Here is a 24,416-nt window from a genome sequence, read left to right as displayed (position 1 = left end):
ACTTAACACTTTTAAGTCATTATTTTATACCCTTGAACTTTCCATTGTGTCATGGTTGCCTTCTAAAATTTTATAAATTAGACACTACTGTTAGCCCAATATGTCAAACATGTATATGTGAAAGAAAAACACTAAATAAATAAAAATTTGAAAACTTCCATAAACTTTCTGAGATGATTTACAGAGCAAGTAGTTGAATGTTCAAGTTATTTCAGAAATATAGTTTGCCTGTATATACCTCTTGATCGGATTTCAGAATATGTGGGTGAAGGTATGAAAAAAGATTTTAGATTTGCTAGATAATCAAAGGCTCCCATAGGAAAAGATCTTAGCTTATTTGTGACTCTGTTTGTCAGTGTGTGTACTAAATACACATTGAAAGAACATTGTAATAACAAGATATTCAGAGTGAGGAGTATCATAAACAGCTCATCTACCCCTACTGCTTCATGATAGCCTACCCACCACTATTTTTACAGGGATCTCCTTCCTTTAAATAAGGACAAATATTATATATTGTCAGTATACTACAAGAAATGAGTCAGAGCAGGGAAGATTCAAGGAGATGGGATTGTACCAGGTGAGTCCTCTCCAGTCTGACAACCAGTGCTCTAGCCATTTCCCTTTATCTTGCTATACTTGTTCTGTCTGTTAAATGAGTAGATAGCGCTTAGCAGATGGTTAGTTACTATCAAGTATTGGATTATCACCACACAGCCCTAGAGACAAATGGGAAATCTTTTCATATCATTGGTTGTCAAAAATTTGGAGGCAGAGTTCATAGATAGATAACTTGATATATTTAGATGAAAACTGGAGATCTCAAGAAGCAGCTACTACTAAACATTGATTTTCAACAAAAAATGTTGGTATTAGCAAAATGAAGGTTATTTTCACATACAGATTCTTCTCACTCCTGCTATGTAAGGGAGGCTCATGAAGTCTTCTATGGAGCCATTGGTGTCAATAGCCCTTCAAATAAGTGAGTATCATAGAGTGAAACTGAGAAGTAATTGCTTAAAACCTCTCTAGCAATCATAAAGCCAAAGTGAAGACAAGTTGAAAAGACTTCACTTGAAAATAGCCATGTGCAAATGTTACTTGTGCTCAGAGAATGGATGCTTTGTATTCCCAAATTCAGTCTGCCATGTGAAGAGAAATGTAAGCCGTTCAAGAGCAATTTTGCCCCAATTCTAAGGCACTTATTGCTGTTCCTATCTGGATATGTAACCATCACTTCTCTGAGGAAAGGTGCATATGTTTACCATTCATCAGACTGAGTGAACTACTGAATGAACTGAGTACTGTCAGAATTAGTCTATTATTCTACTAATTGAGATTAAACTGAACACTAGTTCAGATCTGGTTAGTGCACGTGAAAATTTTTTTTATGGATTCTATGAAACAGAAAGTAAAAGAGAATAGAAGAAAGAAAAGACAATTCATTTAAACAATCTAATGATTTGGAAGACAAAACACCTGAGTATTTACTGTAATAATAAAGCAGTATAATATATTCCTTTATTTTGAAATAGTCTTTCTATATAGACCAGGCAGGCTTCACATCTGTGATCCTGTTGTGGCTGCTTCTCCTGTGTTAGGATACAGGTATGTGCCATCACACCTAGCAGCTCCTACTATTTTGAGCAGGCATGAACTTACCAACTGAACCAATATTAGGCTCCTGGCTCAATTTCCTTTGCCACTTTAAGTCTCTTACCTCGAACAGTGAGGGTTGCAGAGGATTCCACTTTTCCCACCCGATTCTCAGCAATACACACATAGGTACCTTCATCTGTACTCATGGCCTTCTTAATTCTCAGGGTATAGTCATCTTTGATATCATACCTGTGTGGAATAGGAGCCAGCATTATCAAATAGCATCAGTCACATAGATAATGTCAAATAGATAGTAATCTTTATTTATCTTTTTTTTTACTGTGTTTAACATACACATTAATCGATCATCAAAAATAGACCCATTTAGAATAAAATTACTACTAATAAGATAATTTTATAATCCACTACTAGTTGCTTGTTGGTTACCCATTCCTGTTTCATGTGTAAAGCTTTTTATTCTTTGAAACAATTAAAGGCAGGCTTTCCAGTTTGTCCTGTCCTTGGTGACCCTCCACTAATAAGGAAAAATACTATTCATTTCTGTTTTGGGTCATGTGTGTTTTATTATTTCATAAGTTAATCATACTGTGTTTAATCTGACTTACTTTTAGGCATTTTAATGTAAAAACCTTAAAATATATTAAAACAAAAAATTGTATCTTCTGTATTGGGACGTTAATAAAATAATAAAATGACTATTGAGCAAAAGAATAGAAAATAAATAAGAGAAGGGTTTTGTTTGTTTGTTTGTTTGACTGATTGTTTACCTGACTACCAATATGAACACTCAAAATAGAAAATAGAAACACTTGAAATAATTGGGAAATGTATAAACCAAACTCATTCAAGTGGTCCATTTTTTAAATTTAAAGAATAACAGATTGTTTTTAAAAAGTATACAATTTACAAAATTCATATAATTTTCAGGAGTTGTGGCTCCTTACAATGGAACCATACTCCAATTTTATAATTACACAAACAAGACAGTAATGAGATTTCCACTCCTACAAATCATTTTTTTCTAATGTTCTTCAAGCATTCTTTTTCCTGGTAGCTTATGGCAGTTTATGTTACTTTTCTTTTTCTATTACACAATCAGGCCAGTGTTTCTAAAAACTGTTTTAGTTATTTCTGCATGCTCAATACTTGTAGGGACATTCTCTTGTTTTAAGAATTAATACATTTTTCGCCTCTCTCTCTCTCTCTCTCTCTCTCTCTCTCTCTCTCGCTCTCGCTCTCGCTCTCGCTCTCTGTCTCTTTCTTTCTCTCTTTCTGACCACACACATAAACACACACACACACACACACACACTTTGTCACTCTCTTTCCTTTCTCTTTCTCTCATGCCCCTCTTTCTTCCCCCTCTTTATCCCTCATTTTTCTATTTGTTTGATTGATTCATTTGATTGATTCATTTTGGACAGAACCTCATGTAGTCCAGGCTCTCAAATTCACTATGAGCTTGAGGACCACTGGACTCTTGATCCTTTTGCTTGAGCTTAAGTGTAAAGTGGCCTCCACACCCTGTCCAGCTGGTTTCAGAGCACACTATAATTAATGCTTTCTACTTCTAACATTACTTTGAAAACAACACAGCAACAACAAAAACAACAAAGAAACTGCAGAGTCTATGTGACAGTTCTAATTTATAGACAGTGGCATGGTTAACTGCAATGTCTGTCTACCAATCATGTCAGTTGCTTGGAATTCCCAAGTTCCTCTATCTGTTAATCTTGAATGGACTTCTCTGTTTACATATTTACCTTGAATTTCTATTTATCATAGTTCAAGCTTTAAGAAACCCTTATTACTATCCATATTGGAAATCTTGCATAACTACACCAAAAAGAAATTCAATTACTCCCCACCTTGAAACATAGAGCATGTTAATGATTCTGTGCTACTTATAGCTTCTTAGTGCTTAGGAGTTTTTATTGTTGTCTTTTTTCAGGGAGGGGACATCTTTCTGTTGTATCATATTCATATGACTACTCATAGAACTTCTAAAATGTATAGAAATGACATAAAAGCACAGACTTAGGAACATACTGACAAATTTTAACATAAGGGCACTAAAAACTCATTGTGTTTCTAGTGGTGGGCAAATTATTTAGGTTCTTCATGTATGAATTTTGCCATTGACAAAAAATTATTCTAATAACAATGTCTATTTCAACATAACAAATGCCAACCAACTATAGCTTTAAAATATGTAAAAATAGCACGGCAGGAGGAAATCATAATTCATGTCAGCTATTTATTACACATTTGAAGAACTTAAGAGTTATACAATTAATGCCTTTTATTCCTGGTAATATGAATGCTATATAAATAGGAGTAGCTTCAAGGCTGGTAGTTTCCTATACCTACCTATTAGAATGGCTTATTTTTACAGTTTGAGATCAATTCTAAGCTAAGAAGCACAAAAGAGCAACAATATAGAGGTGCTGATTCAATATATTATATAACAAATTATAAATTATGTAAATACAGATAATTATAATCTCAGAAGTATCTGTCTGATATATAATCAAGCAGAACCATACATCTGAGATAATTTCACATGCAGAGAAGCAGTAGTTACACTTTCTGTTAAACATTTACTAAGTATGGAAACGACACAAAAAAACTTATTTTGACTCAGAATTCCAGATTATAGTCCATCATAGCAAGGCAGTCACAGAGCAGCAGGTGAAAGAACTTGTCAATTATACCCAGAGCCAGATGATAGCAATAGATAGATGTGTGCACACCAATGATCACTTTGCCTTTCCCTTGCCTTCACTCCATGTATGGTGATTTGGCAGGTGTTCCCACCTCACTTAGTGTAAAATCAAACAATTCCTAACTGAGACTCCTAGCAGCATAGTGGTGGGGGAGGGAGGTTATATATTGAGGCTCATGTGGTCAGGCAGGACTTCCAGTAGAAGAGGGCAGGACACCAACCCACCCACAAAACCTTTGACTCAAAATTTGCCCTGCTCACAAGAAATACATGGATAAAGACGGAGAACAGACTGAAGGATTGGCCAACCAATGACTGGCCCAACTTGAGACTCATCTCATGGGAGAGAGCCAAGCCTTGACACTAGTAATGATACTCTGCTATGCTTATAGACAGAAGTCTAACATAATTGTCTTCTGAGAGGCTCCATCCAGCAGTGAATGGAAACAGATGCAGAGACTCACGGCCAAAGATTAGGTGGATATCTGGGAGTCTTATGGAAGAATGGGAGGAAGAATTGAGGGAGCCAAGAGGAGTCAAGGACGCCACAAGAAGGCCTAGAGAGTCAACATTTCTTTTTAGTAATAGAATCCACTTTTCTGTTTGATATGTTTGCTGTTTTGCACACATGTTTTTTCGGGTAAATATAAATTTATTGTGTCGATTATTCTGTGTCAGGGTTTTGGAATCTTTAAAAAAAAAAACAGTATCCATATTCCCTAAACAATCATAACTAAAGAGCTTCATAATAATTGCTAAATCTATACTTTATTACATTTCTCTTATCAATCAGAGATACTTAAATTTGACTTTAGCTATCTTTAGTTAGTCTAGAATAAATTATAAATGAGTAGAGTATGCTTTGATACAAAGCCACTATTAGCATGGTAAAATTCTATATGTTTATAGAATATAGTAGTATGGCCTGTTTTAATTAAAAACAGAAAATGTAACAGATGAAAAGAAAAATATAATACCAACTTAGATAAGGACAAGTGCGTCATAAGCAGAGTCACAGTGAATTGTCCCCTGAACCTTCACCTAGCTGATACCCGGTTCTGAAGATATCTGTATTCCCCCTGAACACCCACACTCCAGTGTCATTCCCTTCCCCACATCTTGCCTTTTTGTGTTTATAACCCCTGTGTGAATTAATTACGATTTGAGAAAAAAATGTTATACAATTATTGTTTCATAGAGTTCAGCATTAAAAACTAACTAGAAACTGAAAAATAAATAAATAAAACTACACATAACACTTCTCCACTTCAAAAAAAAAAAAAGAAAAATATTCCTGATGAGGCAGTTTTACTGCAAGAGCGATGGCTTTCATTGTGAAATCTGCCTGATTTAGACTTACAAGAAGGCAGCCATTGTTGCCAGGCTTGATTAATGACAGTTGTACTATGCTGGGCTGTCAGTTGCTACCATGTATGTACCTTATTTCTTCTGATATGAACCACTGCTGAAAAATACAACCCAATCATATTTGGCCCCTGGACAACATGTGCTATCATCACTGTACCATGAATTCAGATTGATTGGTGACCAGCTGTGACAAAGTGGGCACTGAAGCTTGGTCTTACTGCATTATTTTTTTTTCCCCAAGTAGGGAGGGTGGTTTCTAAAAAAAAAAAAAAGGCAAAGGAAATTTAATTTAATTGTATCAAAACCATTACAAAATCATTACCATCTGTTAAGTGAAATAAAAACAAAACAAATAGATTTTGCTTTAATATTTAGAACAATAGTTTGTGTATAAGGTACTGTTCATGTTTTGATATTAGTACTTAATGTATAATACTAATACCTATGTTGAGAATTAAACTCTGGTTCTTTGCAAGATCAGTATGTACCTCTTTCAAGCCCTTTTACTTCTCTTTCTTTTTAAAATTAGGAAAATTTAAAAGTTTTTTTTTTCAAGTTATATTTCTTGTGAACCAAAGAGCTAAAAATAGACCTAGGTATTTTGGAGTATTTTGAAAAAGAAAATTCTGTAATTAATAGTCTTCTACATTCAGTGAAATTTTACTATGTACCTATATGTATTAAATATAGTCAAATGGGCTAATGAACTATTGCCTTGCTTTCAAACAAATATTTTTATTTAATATATCTCTTATTAATTTTACGGATTTATTAGCTGGTCATGACATAAGCATGTCTCTCTACTCTTCCTTTTCCTCCTACGAAAATAAATTCTCCCTTTCCTGGAAAAAGTTACCCACTTTAATTTTGAACGAAAACCAGATTGTTTAATTTTCCTAAAATTATATTGCTGCTCATAGATTCTTAGACAACACCTTTTTCATGAATAAGACTTTAATTTATTAAAATGAAAGTACTTATTAATAACCTAAATCTTAATTTGTAATATTCAACATGTATCTTGAAGGCAATGTCATAGATCACATGACTAATATAGGGATTCCATTTGGTAGTCAAAGACTGTGCCACTTCATTCGAGACAGAATGTTGTCAAGGTCATTTGATCTGCAATTATTATGTACAGTTTGTTTAGCATCTGGATGAGCGAATCTTGCTCTTCATTCAGTAAACACGTCATGATACATTTTTAGAAAAGTAACCCAACAAAACATACTACTCATGTTAAAATGATAATTACCATACAAGTCATTGCACAATCTTAATAGGGAAATTGTAAAATACAAGGTTACTCATGCTTGAACCTTCTGCTTTATTTTGAAATCTCCAGCAGGGTGTCTAACTTTTGGCCCATAGACCATGAGTTCCTAAGAATAGCTATTAAGGTGGCCCAATACAAAACTGCAAACTTAACTAAAATGTTATGGGGTTTCTTTGTTCTTAAAGAATGTATGATTCTCAAATGTGGTAGAATTCAGAAAACATTGTGTCACTATGTCCAAAGGTTGAATGTGCATACGCAGAAAGGTCTACGAAACTCAAAACTTTAAATATCACTTATGTAGTTAATCAAATTATATCTGACTAGTATTAAAAGCTAAGAAATTTTACAAAAGCCACTCCTGACATTTCAAATTTCTAGTTGGGACCATGGGTGGAGAATCCCAATAAGCAGAGGTACTGTCATTCATGGGTTTTCTTTTCGCAGTTACATTTATGATCAACCTTGAAAATACTATCTTTATTCAGAAAGATATAGAAAAAAGGAGATAGATTGATAGACAGATAATAGAAAGAGATAGATAGATAGATAGATAGATAGATAGATAGATAGATAGATAGATAGGAGAAAGAGAAAGGGAATGAAGAAAAAAGTCAAATTACTTCTATTAGCATGTGTTGTCTTTATTATTAGTTGTTATTAAACGCTAACTGTTCCATAATTCTAAATTTAACTTTACCAAAGGAGTATATGCATACTCCTATGTGGTGCATGAAGGCTTCCTTGTCCATGCTTTCAGATACACAGAGAAGGAAAAGGTCTCTTTTTCCTTTAGCACAGCTGGGAGAAGCAAGTCACTTTCAAATCCCAAGCTGTGTGAAAATAAGCAAGGCATGATGTTTAAATCATCCATATTGAGAAACTGCAGTTGACTGCCTGACAAAGTGCAGAGTGTAGCTCACAGTATAACAAGGTCAAGTAGAGCAGACACATTGCACAACTGTCAGGGGGGTTTTGACCTCTTAAGATATGCATACTCTGCATTCTCCCTCTCCTTCTCCTCCTCCCCCTTCCCCCTCCCCCTCCCACTCTCCTTCTCTCTGGAATTCTGCAATTCAACTATGTCACAGCTGGGACTTTTCCAAAAGGCCAAACTAAGTGGTCAATCTATTCAAGGACTCCCTCCCTAAACATTTTTCCCGCTGCTGAGAATGGAACTCAGAGATTGAAGCAGCTAAGGAAGTACCCCCCCAACACACACACACACACACACTGGGTTAATCTCAGGACCCCCACTGGGCATCCTAATCTCTGTGGTCTGTGGTTTTATCCTGGATCCTTCCTTCTCAGCTTTCTAATTCAATGGCAGACACTGGAGACTTCCAGGCATCCATTTTCAGTGTGATTGCGTGGTTAGCTGCTCGGTTCACAGCAGTCCTCTGCAGTCACTCCTGTTCCTCTCCCCAATCATCTTGCTCTTATGTTTTACCTCCTCTAAAAGATGCATTACTACCTCTAGAAAAACTGTCCTCTGGTTTCCAGACAACCTCCAACCCTTATCTATACAACTTAAACCCTCTCCCACTTCCCTAGGTATTTATTTCTATCATCCTAAAAAAAAAATCAATCTTGCTCTTTCTTTATGGCTAGCTCTCTGGTTTGCTTAGGGGTGGAGAAGATTAGTGAGGTGTCCCCCACTCTAGATATTCCAGACAACTCTAGTGTCTGATGTAATGTACTAAACAAATATATTTTTCTAAAAATCTGTCCTCCACCATAAATAAATTAACAAAGGAGAACAAAACATAATTTGATTTCACTGAAGCCTGTATTACCCAGGTTTCTAAATGACTGTAGATTTTCCTCTTCTTTAAGATAATTAATACAGTAATTAATAGTGTCTATTTCACAGGGCTATTGAAATTTTATGGTAAAAAAAATGACAAATATTTCACAATTAGGAAAGCATGTTGAAACAAAGTTGTGGAAGCAGGTTCAATTATCATTTCATTTAGAAATAATTATCCAATTGGCTTAAGTTCTCTTGAGATAATTTGATTTTACAATAAGACTAGAATTTGTAATATCATATTTGGAACATTGGGGGTTTCTCAGTCAGATATTTGGCAAGAAATTAACCTCAACTCTAAAACCTTTTAGAATAGGATCTTAAGTATTAATTGCACAGCTAACCAATTTGCTTTACTCTGCTTGGTCCTATGTTTACGGTCTCTGAGATGGGAGATGTACAGAGGCAGCTGTCATCAGCTTTCCTACCTAGCACAACTAAGCTACAGGAGGGTATGGCAGTGTTATATGGTAGTGCTTAGTCTGAGCAGTGCTCTGGAAAACCAGTAATATTCTCTCAATGTTTCTTTTGTCCTACTAATGCCTTCACAAAATGCAATTGTGGGATAACTTGGAAATACAAGACATCCTAAAGAGAGGCACTTCTGATCACTAGTTGTATAAAATAACTGTGGCATGGCAGATCTGATTGAAAAAGTCAGATTTCAACCTGTATCTAGTTAGGATTCTCTTGAGTAGCTTCATCAACGGAGCAATGATTCAATGAACCAAGAAAAGCTTTGCCATTTTTTTTTATTCTAGAAAATATTTAAAATGCGTTAATGAAGGAAAGTACCTACTATGAGACATGAAAGGGAGGCTGTACTCATGAAGTATCAACAGTATGACTCTGCAAATAAGACCTGTATCATGAGAGTATCTGCCAATGAGCCAATAGGAATGGTGGAAATTTCACAAGATCCCATCCCTAAGTGAAGAACCAAAGCAATTAATTGCTATTGGGAGAGGCAAAATAGTTTTATCTAGGGACAAGAATCCTAATAATTTGTTCAATTTTAGGTGGAAAGCCTTAAACACATGTATATATGAGCAATGCTAAATGAACTAATTAAGTTCTATGCCTACGGTTGTACATATATGTGTGAATGCATATATAAACGATAAAAATGAAGTCATGAATTTGAAAGAGTATAGGAAGTCATGTGGGAAGAGATTAGGGAGAGAAGAAGGAAAGGTATTGTGTAAATATAGTAATCATGCCTAATCTCAAAACATTAAAATATTTCAATTAATAAAAATAAGATATGCAAAAGTGCATTCATTCCATAGTGTTACTGAACCCAAGTGTCATTGTATGTTAAATAATGACATGTTTATGTCAAATCTTAACATGATATGATATCATATCAAGTGATACAAGCTACATATAAAAGGAAAGGAGAAAGATTGTTATATTTTTTATATGTTCACTTAAATTATAGTCAATTAATGCTGGCCTACACTTAAAATAAAAGTCAAAATCAGCATGGTGACATGTACTATAATCTCATGATTCAGAAGGTAGAGACAAATGAGTTAGAAATTAAAGGTTATCCTCACTTTCACAATAAAACATTGAGTCTGCCTCAAACATAAAATCAAACAAATATTTATATAACATAATTTGATCAATGCTGATTTTATATTTCCCATTATCTAAGGTTTCCTTGCTTAATCACTAATAATATTTAAATTTAACTTTTATTATTATTACTATTAATATTATTATTTTGCTGTGAGAGCTCCCTGTCCCTAGAATGCATTTTGAAAGCATGTTTGGCCTCTACCTACAAAACGTCAAGAGCATTCACTGAAAGTTTACTCTACAGCATTATGAAATATCTCTTGGGGAGTGAGAGAAACAAATTGCTCTCAGGTGAGAAACTACTGCATTTTAATATATATCTAAATATCACCTATCATTATTAGGTTAGGTGAGATTTCAAATGCATACATAAAGTTAGTGAGGTAGGTAGAGAAAAAAATGTAGTGATGTATTCAGCCTTATTTTCTTTTAGTAAAAGGTGAAGGGCAAATAAGGAACATGAACAGCTGCTGAGTAAAATATGGAATGCACATTATTCCACTTACCAAATGGGAAATGAGTACAAGCCTTTATCATCAATGATTACAGGGTCTTTTCAACTTGGCCACGTGTTTATCCTTCAACCTTGAGCATATTTTTTTTTCTATCTCTAAGCTTCAGGGTCTTTCCTTTTCAAGGTTGTTGGAAACATTAATTTTAAGCTATGTATTTCTTCATGCAAAACTATGGATCCTCAAAAACTTTTAGTTTTAATTAATAAGCATTTTCTTTTTAATTTTAAAAGCACGTTCCATTAAAAAAAATACTGCATGGGACTGTTGACTCTGCACTCTTATTACCTTACCTCTCTTACTACCAATTAACGTTGCATTTCCATTTTTCATTTGTAAACTATGGATTGCAACATTTGCTTGTTGCATGAAGTAAGTCTGAAAGATAAATGAACTACTCCGTTATGTAGCACCTATGAAGTACCTAGGTAAATATTAACTAATACTCCTATAGTTAGTAAACTGCAAGATGTACTTTTTAATATTGCAACTTCTGTGAATCAGGAATCATCTCACCCAATATGGCATCTCACCATGATCAATTTGCTACATTTTCCCTCCTTAATTAAGCAACTGGTTGCAACTCAAGCAAACTAAGCATAAATTACCACTAAAGGTTGAAAATGCTGAGACTGAAATTTATGATGATTAATTGTGATTGTCAAATGGACTGGACTTTGAATGCCCAAGGAAAGAAAGAAAACTCTTGGTATTTCTGTGAGGAACTTTTTGGATTAGTTGAATTGAAAATGAGAAAGCTCACTTTACATGTCGGGAGCATCATACAATTGGTTGCTGTCCTGGACTGTATAAAAAGGAGGACATGATTTGAGTGTCCAAATGCATCTTTTAACTTCTAGACACCTCCATTTTGAAGTTTCTTTGGCCTACCATTTTGCCACATCCCCAAGAAATATAATTAATCCATAGTCTTTGAGCTTCTTTGTTTATTAAACACAAAGATTGCACTCAGTTACACAAGCATAAATAAGAATGATTTTCTAAATATAAATCAAGATGCATTTCACTATGTGTGGTTTTCAGTTAGTGTCATCAAGGAAATGTCAAAGAATCTTTTCAATGAATTCAAATGTACTGAGTATTTAGTTATACGGTGACAATAAAAAATGAATTATAAACTCCCAATATTCAAGAAAAGTGTCTTTTTTTCCACGTACAAATTATTCAGATTTTGTGATTCCTTTAGCAACTATTCTTTTGACATCTGATGGTTACCAGTAATTTTTTTTTTTTGTGGTCTATTTCATGAAACAAATTGGGAACAACAAATAATCATATAAGCAACAAGTTTTAAAAAATATAAAACTATTCTAAATTGGGCAAATGACCATTTAAAAATATATGGTTATCATAGATTGGTGGTATATCATAATTGTAGTGACAAAATTACATCCAGTGAATGCTTTCGTAACTACAGTATATTGTGACTGTTTGAAAAACAGTATACATGAAGGCAAGCAGGTAAATTTATGACTTCCTATTCTTGAAGTCCAAATAACGAATAGAAGTTGCTCAACACTTCTAGATACTAGTTAAGTGTGTGGACTTTGGAATCATATAAATTGTCTAAATATACATAGAAATTAGGAATATTGTATAGAAGACATAATTACTAGTAGTCATTGGATTACAGATATACAACTGACTTAATTTTTTTATACTCATTCATTCATTTTTTGCATTTTGTTTCTATATTGAAGAAAAAGGAAGCAATTCCACAATTGCTCTCGCATTTTACTATAGAATTAAGCCATTTATAAATTTAAACATATCACAGAAAATATTCCTCTCAACTTGCACATTTGAAGAGATTGTTGCTTTTATTATTTGTGAATTTTTCATAATGGCAATATGAATTATTACAAATTACCATACACTAAAAAATCTACATGTTATAACATGCTTCATGTTATAATTCAAATTATATAAAACAATAACAGAAATAAGTAAGAAATATATATTAAGAAAAGCATTAGGAATATTACAAGCCATTCAAGTGATGCTAGCCATAAGTTGTCTATGTGTTAAAACATGTACATCTACAGTGTTCTTTTAAAATATTGTTTTCAGTTAAGGAAATACCAGAGGAACACAGAAAGTGTATCTACCAGAAAAGACCAATTCACTTGTAGTATCGAGTATTTCCTAACAAACCTCAGCCACTTTCTAGTCTTGGCTGGGGTCCTAGTCTTGTTACTCTTATTCCCCATGTCAGCCATTCAGAAGGCTCTGGTGTGTTGATGGAAGAAGCTCACCTACCATGTCTCTCATGATGAGTGATACCCACATGCCAATGACAGGTGGCACTCAGACAGATCCTTTTGCTGTGATAACTGGCACCCAGTCTTGGCTCAGCCCACACACAGCCCAAGAGCTGCCAGTTAATGGGCATCAGAGCTTCTCTTGACTTCAGTGAACTTTGTATCTTGAGTATGCTCCAGCTTGGGAGTTGACGACTGGCCAAAGCAGAGATTGAGTGCCAGTTCCAGCATTGTTCTTATGCTGAGATTCTCAACAGATGGACCAGTATGGTCATAGGACCAGGCACCATGATCTCCCCCCTAGGTGGCAATTAGTTTTATGTTGACAGTAACTATTAGCACCTATTTGGTGAAAACACAGGAAAGAGTTCCATCCTGGCAATAGTGAAAGTTTCCAATTAATCTAGTATAAAAACAAAACATTAGGCTTTGGTGCTCAAGAAGGTTCTGTGCACAATTCCAATTTTAAATTTCCATGTAGCTAACTATTTATGTTTAGCTTAAGAAATTGTTTTTAAAATTACCTTAAGTGTACCACTATATAATGTGTCTGTACAGTAGAGTACCAATTTCCTTATGTTCTATACAATATAAAATTTTAAATCAGTTGATCTTTAAATAATTATTAATTCAAAAGATAAGAAAACTAGTTTGGAATATCAAATTTATGTTGGGAAGATACTAAAGTTATTTTCTGTCACTAATATGAATATATAATATTGGAAATCTAAGTATGTTATGTATGCATTTCTGCATTTCCCAAGTGAGAGTTATATTATGCTGTGACACTATCCCTTAATATGATAGCATTGTTGTAAGAAAGAAGCTCTCAGTTGCACTTATAGCACCTGACAAGTTCTCTTAAGTCTTCTTAAGTGAGTCCCACCATTCTTCTTGTAAGTATTAAAAAATCAAGCAATTCAGTGGAATTTCTGGAATATAGTGATCCCAATTTAAAATCTGAAAATTTGGTGGTCCTTGGGCTGGGACATAGTACTGGAAGAGGTACAATAATCCAGAAATAGAAAACAGGGATTTTCAGAGCTGGCAGACTGGCTGGTAATATTTACCAATAAGTCTATATGAATTCATAGTGAACGTGGTATCTGTTAAATAAGCAACACTTAATATTTCTATAGATAATTTTTAGCCAGATGTAAAAGAATGTGAAATTAATGCTCAAAAATTGAATATCCATTATTTTTCATCACTTATCTTTCACTGCTGAACTCAGTAAACGCTTCTAATAGCACCTTCTGTGTTTATCCACTGTATACTGTTTGCAGTGCTTAGAAATATTTACAGCATTTGATGACCTTTCAGTTGGAACATGCCAAAGCAAAGGGTAATGACTAACTATATCGTACTCCTGTTATGCGTCTTTGGGATGTAAAACACAGAGTTTCAATAACTCCTAAAAGTCATCTTCATTCTTAGTGCTAAAGAAATTTCTCAAACATCATTTTTAGAAGGTAGATGTAGATGCAAAGACAGGCAATTATTGTCAGAACAAGACCTCCAAACCAAAAACCTGGACAATAGCCTGCATGTGTTTCATGATACTGGTGTTTGTACAAAAATAAAATAAAGTCTTATAATAAGTTCCCTTGCAATTTCTATGACTTTTTTTCCAGAAACAAATGGGCAAAATACTTATTTAACACAAAAGACAATTTTGCTTTCCACCTTACCTTATGGGGATGAACTTTTTTTGGACAATGGTTTATTTACATTGCTTTCCCATGTTCTTAGTATTTCTTTTCTTTTTCTAAAATCACCTTAATTGACCCATCTTCAGTAGCCAATCTAATCAAAGTGGTTATTTATCAGGAGTACAAATCACCGCATGTCCTTGAGGTGCACAGTGAACATGAGGAAGGCAGATCTCCCCAGCAGGGTGTCTAGCACCTGTTCAGTCTCTCTGCTCCCCAACCCCACAGGCTCTCTAAACAATAGAGCTCCCAGACAATTAATACAGGAACATTTTCCAGGGCTAACTGTAAAGAGCCACTTTGTTCAAAATTGCACAAAAAGGGAGTTATAAGTGGTTCTATTCAGTTTCTCTTCTGAAAGAATCATGTAGTTCTGTGAATCGCATATTCCACGGGACTAAGAATTCTAGAAAAAAAATCTCACTTAAAATAGACTTTAGACAAGGAACTTGTCAGTGGGCTGAGGGAAATTTGCACTATATTTCTTACAATGCTTATTCTGTAGGCCCCTTTCTGTTTTATGAAATATTCATGAATTACCTACACTATATGGAAGCTATCAACTGCATTTAGAAGTGGCAGGCATACATAAGAATGTAAATGGCATATTTTATTTCTTTTTTTCTTTTTGTCCCCACAGAAAAGCTATTATGAACATTCCGTTCTACTAGAGATCCTTATTGCGGAAGTTAGTCTCACTTTAGAACCAGTTTAGAAAACAGAATAAATAAAATTGGAAAAAAGCCTGGGAAGTTAAATAATGGTGACATAGTAGAAATCACACAAATGATGAAATATGCTAAATGTTCAGTTTACTATGTTGCTAACAACTTGAAGTACAGACAGTGCTTTTACGTTTAGATATAGAATCATAATAAGTATAATCTCCCTTCTATTTACCCAAGTTCTAAGAACCTTTTTTAAAAGATCTCCATCCCACTATTAGGTTAGATACAACAATTTAGTAAATGCTAGTCAATTTTGCTCTTACTTCTTTGTACAGCAGATAATATGCACTCCTTTATATTAGCTTATAATATTTTGGTAGAGTCAGCAGCATATGGATTTTTGATGTACTCTTTTGATAATCTATTTTACAGTGTAAAATGACAGAGAATGGAATACTGCCCTCTTCATTAGAACTTCAAGCAACTTCTCTCACATAAAATACTTGTGAAAACATTTAATAAATCACTTGATCTTCAAAGTTCACTAACAAGTATAAGCATCTAGGGTCAGCTGACACACAAGGATCCAATGCTGAGAAACAAAGAGTTCTTCCTCAGCTTTTTGTCTTTGATGTTTTAAGTATGTAAATGGCTGTCCATACTGCTTTGTCTCATTAACTTACAATTAAAAAAAACCAACCAAACAAACAAACAAACAAACAAAAGTGGTACACTACTTGTACTCTGTTTTAAAGAATTACATTTGCAAACTGGTGATGCGTACCGAGAGCTTTCAATAAATTGATGCTTCTATTTAAATTCCACAGGTGCAAATGTGTTATTAGAAATTAAAACCATTTCATATTCTTAAGTTCCTCCCTTTTTTACCTCTGCGATTTTGTCTTTGGATTCATGTGCAAGAAACTTACTTTACAGGTGTGTTGGTAGATGCCTGTAATCCCAGCACTAGAGAGATGCATAGAGGGAGATCATAAGTTGAAGGCCAACCTTCGCTACCTAGTAAAATTTTTAAAAAGTCAGTCTGGGCTTCATAAGACTCTCTGTTTTAAAATATTGTGTTTAATGAATGTGTGTGTGTGTATGCGTGTGTGGCCTGTCTGTCTGTCTGTCTGTCTGTGTGTCTGTCTGTGTCTGTCTATATGTGGAAGCCAGAACAACCTGTTAAGAGTCCTTAAAGCTGGAGGTACAGGTAGTTGCCAGTCACCCAGTCACTGAACTCAGGTCTTCTGGAAGAGGAACCATTAATTCATCTGTCTAGCCCTACACTGTTGTATTCTCTCATCTCATATTTATTGGGACACTCTTAAAAAAAAAACATGTACTGATGATTTTTTTTATAGTTACTAAAAAGTAGTTGAGATCTTTCCTCCTGATAGTCAGTTATGAACTAATATCTTTAAGTGTATCTCCAAAACAAAACAAAACAAAACAAAACAAAAAACTATACTCTGCTAAACAGACACAGTGTAAAATACCTTCCATTTTAACTCTATAGAAAATAATCACATTCAATTGTATGTCTTGGTTTGGGCATACAACTATTATTAGACTTTCCAAGTTTCCTACCTCAACAAGACACTCCAGTTGTAAAATAATAATGATAATAATAATAATAATATTTCAACTGAGTAAAAATGTGCTGTTAAAGTTATTTTTAGGAAAAAACTTAGGACACTAATGCTTAACAAAATAAATGGGCATATTGTTATTGTTTTAAAAATAGTCTCCCTGGGATGAGTGAATCAAAGGCAAAAATACTCCCTTAATCCTCAGCCCATCTCTGCTCACCAAAAAGTTTTGGCACAGATATCTTCTTCTGTGTTGATGGGTTAAGTAGCTATCACAGCATTTCATCTATTTAAACATGAATTGAAAAGCTTCCTTTGCCTCCAAAAGAAAAATAGTCACATATTACTTACATAGTAATTACAGGCTATGCAGCTGCCCTACACTGCTTACCATCACTGTTTTAAGCTACTACACAAACTGTATTCAGATTTCAATAAACACTAAGCCAAATAAATGTCATCCTCCACACCAATTACTTATGCAAGAACAATGGTCATCTCCCTTGTCTCAGAGCTAAAAATGTAATGGAATCAATGTTATTGACTTAGTCTGTGGTTTGGTGAAAAGTATTACTGCTATCCTTCCCCAAGAAAAGAGTCTGTCTTTCTTTCACGTTAAAGTAAATGTTAGGCTAATATGCACAAATCAAGACTGAATAAGATTTCTTGAAATGTCACTTGAGCCTGAGAAGGAAAAAAAGTGCCTGACTTCCATCAAGATAGAACTAGTCATTAATTTGCATGTTGAGCCTCTCTAACACAATGGTTTAAAGCTAACACTTCCATTTGTCAAATGAATTAAAAAAATTAGCCATTCAAATAAATACTGTAGAGTATAATCCCAGTAGCAAGACTAGGGACCAAAACTACACAATATTTTGAAAAAAGCAGGGTTGAATAATTTTTGTATCTAATTGTACCGCTTGAAAATGTAATTTATATTGTACTTCTGGATTTTTTTTTTTTTTACAAATTACATGAAGTTTGAAGCAAATTACTTTTACAAGACATGGATAATATGGAAGAGGTAACATCATATTGATCATATTACACATAATAAATCAGAAAATAAAATGAATCCTAAATTATATTTTAGTTATACTCCATCTAAATATATTTAATTATATTCCACTAAAAACTATAGGTATATTACAATTAAGTACAGTCTCAAAACTTACTAGTGTATTTTTTTTAATCTCAAGTTGATCTTACTTTACAATTATGGTACACATCTATGAACACAAAAGAATAAATTAAAAATATAAAGTTGATCTATGAAGTTAAAATGAAATTTATAAAGGTCAACAAGACCAAAGCAGGCATAGAGGTATATGTCTATCATTCTAGCACTTGGAGACTAGGAGGTTTAGTATGTAACTCAGGACTGTCTGGACAAAAAGTAGGGCAAGCAAACAGTATGATTCCTTGACTCCTGAGTCTCTGATTCAATGTGATGAGATGCAAGTCACCTCCATGGCATTCTTTCTATAATATCACATAGCCAGTCTATCCACCCATGTAAAACAACACTTAAATTCAGGCTTGTCTATTCTGTGCCACATGTGACCAGTACTCCTCTTCTAGAATACAAGGCTAGTAATAGTCAAAAGCACTGTGACTCTGTCAAAGACCAAAGTTGATTGAGAAAATTTTCAACTAAACCACTAAGCCTACATCTCGAAATTAAACACATATCCTGGACTGGTCTCTGGAACAGAAAAAGACAATAATGAAAACTGAATCAATCAAAATAATGCTTATCCTGTATTTAATCATTGTACCGTTTTTCACTAGATGTGAGAAATATTTTGTTGGTGGATGAATGAGGGAAAGTGAGCTCAAGATATACAGGCAACTCCGTAGGACTTTTGTTTTTTTAAACTGAAATAAGCACAAATTAAAACTCAGATTTTAAACATCTTTAAAGTCTCAGCAATTTTGTTGTTGTTTTTGTTGTTTGCCTTTGTATTTGTTTGTTTGTTTTTTCTATTGATTTGTTTTGGAGGTCTCACTATGTAGCTCTGGTAGTCTTGGGATTCACTATATAGAGCAGGCTGACTTATGTGAAAACATGTTTCACTTGAAACTGTTGAATGAAAATAAGTATCTTTAGTAGGAAACACTTGATAAATTACAGATAATATAATTTAACACAGACAATAACAGTAGTAGGTATGTTGGCTGTTCTGTCAGAGGGTAGAAAGGAGGAGAGGGCAGAGGAAACAGAAACAGAACTATTGCTTTACAAGAAGAGAAAAACTGAAGGATATATTTGATAAGAGATATAAAGGTATTGATTGATTGATTGATTGATTTTTGCCTCTGCCTTTCTAGTGCTGGGATGAAGACTTGGCCCACCACACCTGGTTAGAAAAAATTTTAACAGAAAAATTTAGAAAACACAAATTATTTTTTTATAAGATGATAGGCATTTTTTTGGATTTTTTGGAAATGTTGAAGTGGAGATACTGTGATTGGTAAAAAAAAAAAAAAAAAGAATGAGAGTAATGAAAAACCTATCTCTGAGGAAAACAGGGAGAGTGCCAGGAACACACTGAGGACAACTCTCCTGGGAGCCCATCTATTTGATGAGCCTTGTTAATCTCTATTTTATATAAGTCCCTTTGGCCATCTATACTCAACAGCCTTTTGTTATAGATACTTTGCGCATACAAGACAGGCATTGCAGATTAAACAAACAAGGCCCATAATAAGGGACACTTGTGTATGGTTGGTCAGGAATTCAGAGAATCATTAGCAAACATACAAGTAGTCCTGAGGAAGATAATACCTCAGGATGAGTGGTACTTGAACAAGATAGGTAGAGAGAAAGATCAGGAATTAATATGGACTTCCATTGATGGACATCATAAATGTGAAAGACTGGGAAATGCACACAGTAGGTAAGAAGTCAAAAACAAAAATCACATGTGTGAAGCTATCCAAGATATATAATATTTTTATATACCCAAGAATATAATGTTTTTGGTGGTGGAACCATGAATGTTGGATATCTAAACGTTATTCCACATGATAGGCTTACCTTCCTCTTGGCAAGTCTGCATCATCCTTTTTCCACCTCACTGTTGGCTGGGGATCTCCCTGGACTTGACAACGGAATTCTACAGCCTCTTCCTCTAGCACCACCTGATTAATTGGCCTCCTGAGAAATGTGGGTCGTTCTTTGGGGAAAAAAAGCAGAGTCAAATTAGACGAGGTATACATGATTAATGTATAAATAATTCAAAATAAATAAACAGATATGTAATTTTTTCTTAAGATACACAGACCTAACTCTGAAGCTCACCTATAACTGATAAGCCTTTATTAATCAAATACAATTAAACAGAAAGATATTTTTGAACCTAAAAATCAATATGGTTTCTGTATCAGACTGTGTAGCCTCCTGGAAAGGATAAGTTGATATGAAGTGAATTCTTGAGTCAAAATAGGTGAAACCAATCATTGAAATACAAAACACTAAATCACGTACAAACAGGAGTTTAAAATTATTGATCTATTATCCTTGTTCACAGTAGAAAAAGTAAATGATAAAGTTGATAAAAAATAATAAAAAGTAATAAATATTAATTATGGAATCATCAATAGCATTCCAGGAAAATACTGCACTTAAAAAATACTCTCTAACATTTTCCATTTGATATACTACTTTATAAAGATACAATGTATTCATCAATATTTTAATTGATGTGTTTAAAGCTGTTCAGCATTTTTAAAATAGCTGTTTTGTTTTGCTAATTGTTTACTATCCTTCCTAAATTTCTTCAAGTTTTTTTCAGCGCTATTCTTTAATGTTTCAGTCCTCTAATTTTATACTTTGGACTATATTCTAGTTCTTTTTTTTTCTATGTTAGAAAAATGTTCTTTATTACAAGGGTCTTACCATCAAAGAAGTATATGAGACAAAATCAGTTTATTCACCGCACCCCTAAACAGTTAAATCCCTTGTCCAGTATCTGTCTTTTTAGATAAAGTGCAGCCACTAGAAAATGTACCTCTTAAATTTTATGAACAGCAGCTTCTGAATCATATATTAAGTCCAGCTTTGCTACTTTTTGAAGGAGAAACTAAACTAGGTCATGAAAGACAAGTGAGTTCCAGGGGGAGTTGACAAAGTGAATCTGACCATATGGCCACGGTTAGCCTGTTAAGACTTCAGTTTCAACTTTTCCAATTTAGAATTGTGAATATAATGTCACACAGAAAGAAACACATTGAGCAGGAAACCTTCCTTGAAACTAAATCACTTAAAATAACAAACTAAGAACACAGGTTGTGAATATGCATTTTTATTGACATCAAGATCAATATTCAGAAAACAATTGTGAAATGCCAAGGGAAATTTTTTTCTCAAGGAATTTGATAATTGTGGGCATTTAGAAGGCTGAGAAAGTTACGTCTCCACTGAGAATTAGACACTAGATGTTGGCAAAGAGCTATATATATATTTAAGTATTTGTATTCTGAAACTTCAAAGTTCAAAGCTATAAAAATAGGCAGATAGAATTTTATCAGAAAATGTTTCTTTATTTTTATTTTATTATTATGTTTTATGTTTATTTGTGTTTTAACTGAATATATGTCTGTATATCACATGTGTGTATTATCTGTGAAGGCATCAGAATAAAGCATCAGATATCCTGAAACTACTGGTACATACAGATGGTTTTGAGCTACCCTGTGGGTGATGAAATTCAAACTCGGGTTCTTTGGAAGAACACACAGTCTTCTGGGCCAATGAGCCATCTCTCCAGCCTGTAATCATGGAAAGTTTGTAATATAGAATTTGCAAGCAGCCCAGACTAGAAAATAATGTGTTGCTTCGAAAGAGTATAATGTAAGCAGAATTAATTATCAATTAAAGATTCTGTCTAAACCACAGAGCAAATGTACAAGTTAGAAGGATTAATTTAATATTTTCCTTTTTCCATTTTTGTGTGTGTTTGTGTGTGTGTGTGTGTGTGTGTGTGTTTCTCTGTGTGTGTGTGTGTGTGTGTGTGTGTGCTTACTTAAAAGACTTGGTGCTTCACGTCGGCTTTCACTCTCCTCGTGTGTTGCTACATAGACCATGGATTATGAACTTATCTGTCAGACAAAATACAAACTGCATGCACACACACACACAAACACATGTGAGCACATGCATGTAAACATTCATGTGCTCATTGCATACATGAAAACACATATGGTGAAAGAATGTACAAATGTGCATGATTGGAACATATAACGGTCCAAGGTTGATACTGGAAATTACACTCCATCGTTCTTCTTCCTTATTAATTTACTCACAACTCTTTAAACAAACTCAGGGCATTATGTCTACTGTCATATCTTGCACTAGTTTCTGCCTTCCATTGCTAAAAATGAAAAAAGGGCTGAATCTCCAAGTGTTCAGGTATTTATGTAAATCTGGGGATCTGAATGCGCAAAGCATCGAACTATCGCCATAGCTTCAATGGTGACCTGTTGTCTTTTTAAATGGTGGATACTGTGTTCCTCAACTATGTATTTTAAGCATGATGATGCTGAGTTATTGTTTCTGCAGTACATAGACAATAGGATTAGTTTATCTATATAGGTGTCCCAAATGTTAATAGTACATTAGCATAGGAAGTGAGAGGGCAATTTTCTATGCTGTTAGATGTATTCATCCAGAGTCTGAATTCACCCCCTGCTAACAGGGAGGAAATCACTAATAACATCACTTGAGACTGAAAAATGATATTTCAAGAGGAGCCCTCTTCTGTTCTCTGATGTTAATGGGAGTATTGTACCATAATCTGGCCTATGGAGAAACAAACTATAGCAGTGTTTTCAGTCATTAGGCAAATGTGAATGTGCCCTCTCCTACCCCAGGCTCCAAACTTAATGGCTTGTAAACAGCCAGCAGCTTGGTTACATAAAGTGGTGGGAGATGAAACTGGCCACAGAGTGAGGGCCATGGCTGTGACAGGCATGTGGAAGGATTCAAGAAAGCAGACAGCCTGACTGATGGAGAAGTGCTGAAGGCTCTGATGGTCCATAGCAGCACCCTTTAAAATGTATATGACAAGGTTCGAATTGGTGAATCTGTGAAAGGTCAAACAGAAGAGAAAAGTAAATTATCCCAAAGGGTTACTGAGTAAATTTACTTCATTTTATACTGACAGAGATTCTGAAGTATTAATAAAGGTAGTAGACTTAAGGGATCCAAAATGAATTTTCTATCAGATGAACAAGATGAAATACACAATTGTAGAAGGAGTTTTGAAACAAATTGAACATATTGCTAAAACAAATTGAACATATTGCTAAGTATGATCCCAGCAGGCTTAGGCCATTGTAAATAAGGTTTATGTTCATTTAAGTGAAATTAACTTTGAATCAATAGTGAATGAAGGTTGCATAAGCAACTGTAAATAGGTAATTTATTTCGAAATAAAACAAATATGGTAACATCTATGGCTATAGCACTTAAACCAATATATATTATATTCTTATGCATAATAAAGATTCTTTAGGTGGTAAAGATGGTAACTTCTTGTTCACTGACCAGAGTTTCATGCCCATATTAAGAATCAGTAAGAATGAAAAGTGAGGAATTGACCTAATGAAGAAGAAAGCCAAATAGAAGTGTCTAAGGTATCTCTTTTTGTACTACAATTACCTGAAAAGAATGGAAAGTCAGGAGAGAGTAAGGGTGTTAAGTTGATAATAGAACAATCTAGTGAGAGATAAAGATCACATTCAATAACTACTAATGTCTGCAGAGATGTATGTCCATGAAGCTCGGAACAATTAAAATCAACAACTGTGGAAACCTTGATCTATTGAACAAGCCAACTTAATTTTAAGACATATCAAAATAAGACCACTGAGTTTTTCCATGGTATCCCCTTATGTCTGACCACATATTGAAAAGGCAGGGAGAGAAACCTCTAGAGTCACCTGTGTGCTGCTTATCAATTAGTTAAAGTCCCCTTATGTTGGCTGATCCCTAATTATATATCTATGTAGCGGTCAGAGGCAACTTCTTTGCCAAAGCAATTAACTTTTTTTTCTCTGAGATTAACTGGATTTGAATGACCTGCATAATTTGCTCACAAGGTTAATCCCTCTGGAGATAACAGTGTTGTTTGCCTGTGTGATACTCTGTAGAGGACAGCTCTCAAATAGTCCTGTCAACCTAGTTTCCAAACCAGCAATGTACAGAACCCAATATTAAACTTAGCTCTAATCAAGTCTAATGCCTTGTCTCATTGCAGTC

At 34.3% G+C, this 24,416-nt stretch overlaps 1 protein-coding gene across 3 annotated transcripts in view; it reads right to left on the bottom strand.

The window, feature by feature from the left end:
- Positions 1–24,416, bottom strand: part of Robo2 (roundabout guidance receptor 2) — a 497,708-nt gene that overhangs the window by 119,685 nt on the left and 353,607 nt on the right. For all 3 annotated transcript variants that reach the window (XM_028756254.1, XM_028756255.1, XM_028756252.1), the window contains exons 5-6: positions 20,193–20,331; positions 1,721–1,848 (exon numbers count right to left, since the gene is read on the bottom strand). In XM_028756254.1, the coding sequence (XP_028612087.1) occupies positions 1,721–1,848; positions 20,193–20,331 (267 nt within the window). The remainder of the gene's footprint in view (positions 1–1,720; positions 1,849–20,192; positions 20,332–24,416) is intronic.

Source organism: Grammomys surdaster, unplaced genomic scaffold (genome assembly GCF_004785775.1).
Source record: "Grammomys surdaster isolate TR1022 unplaced genomic scaffold, NIH_TR_1.0 126115, whole genome shotgun sequence".
NCBI lineage: Eukaryota > Metazoa > Chordata > Mammalia > Rodentia > Muridae > Grammomys > Grammomys surdaster.
The sequence above is the reverse complement of the archived record's forward strand: the minus strand, read 5'-3'. Positions and strand labels throughout refer to the sequence as shown.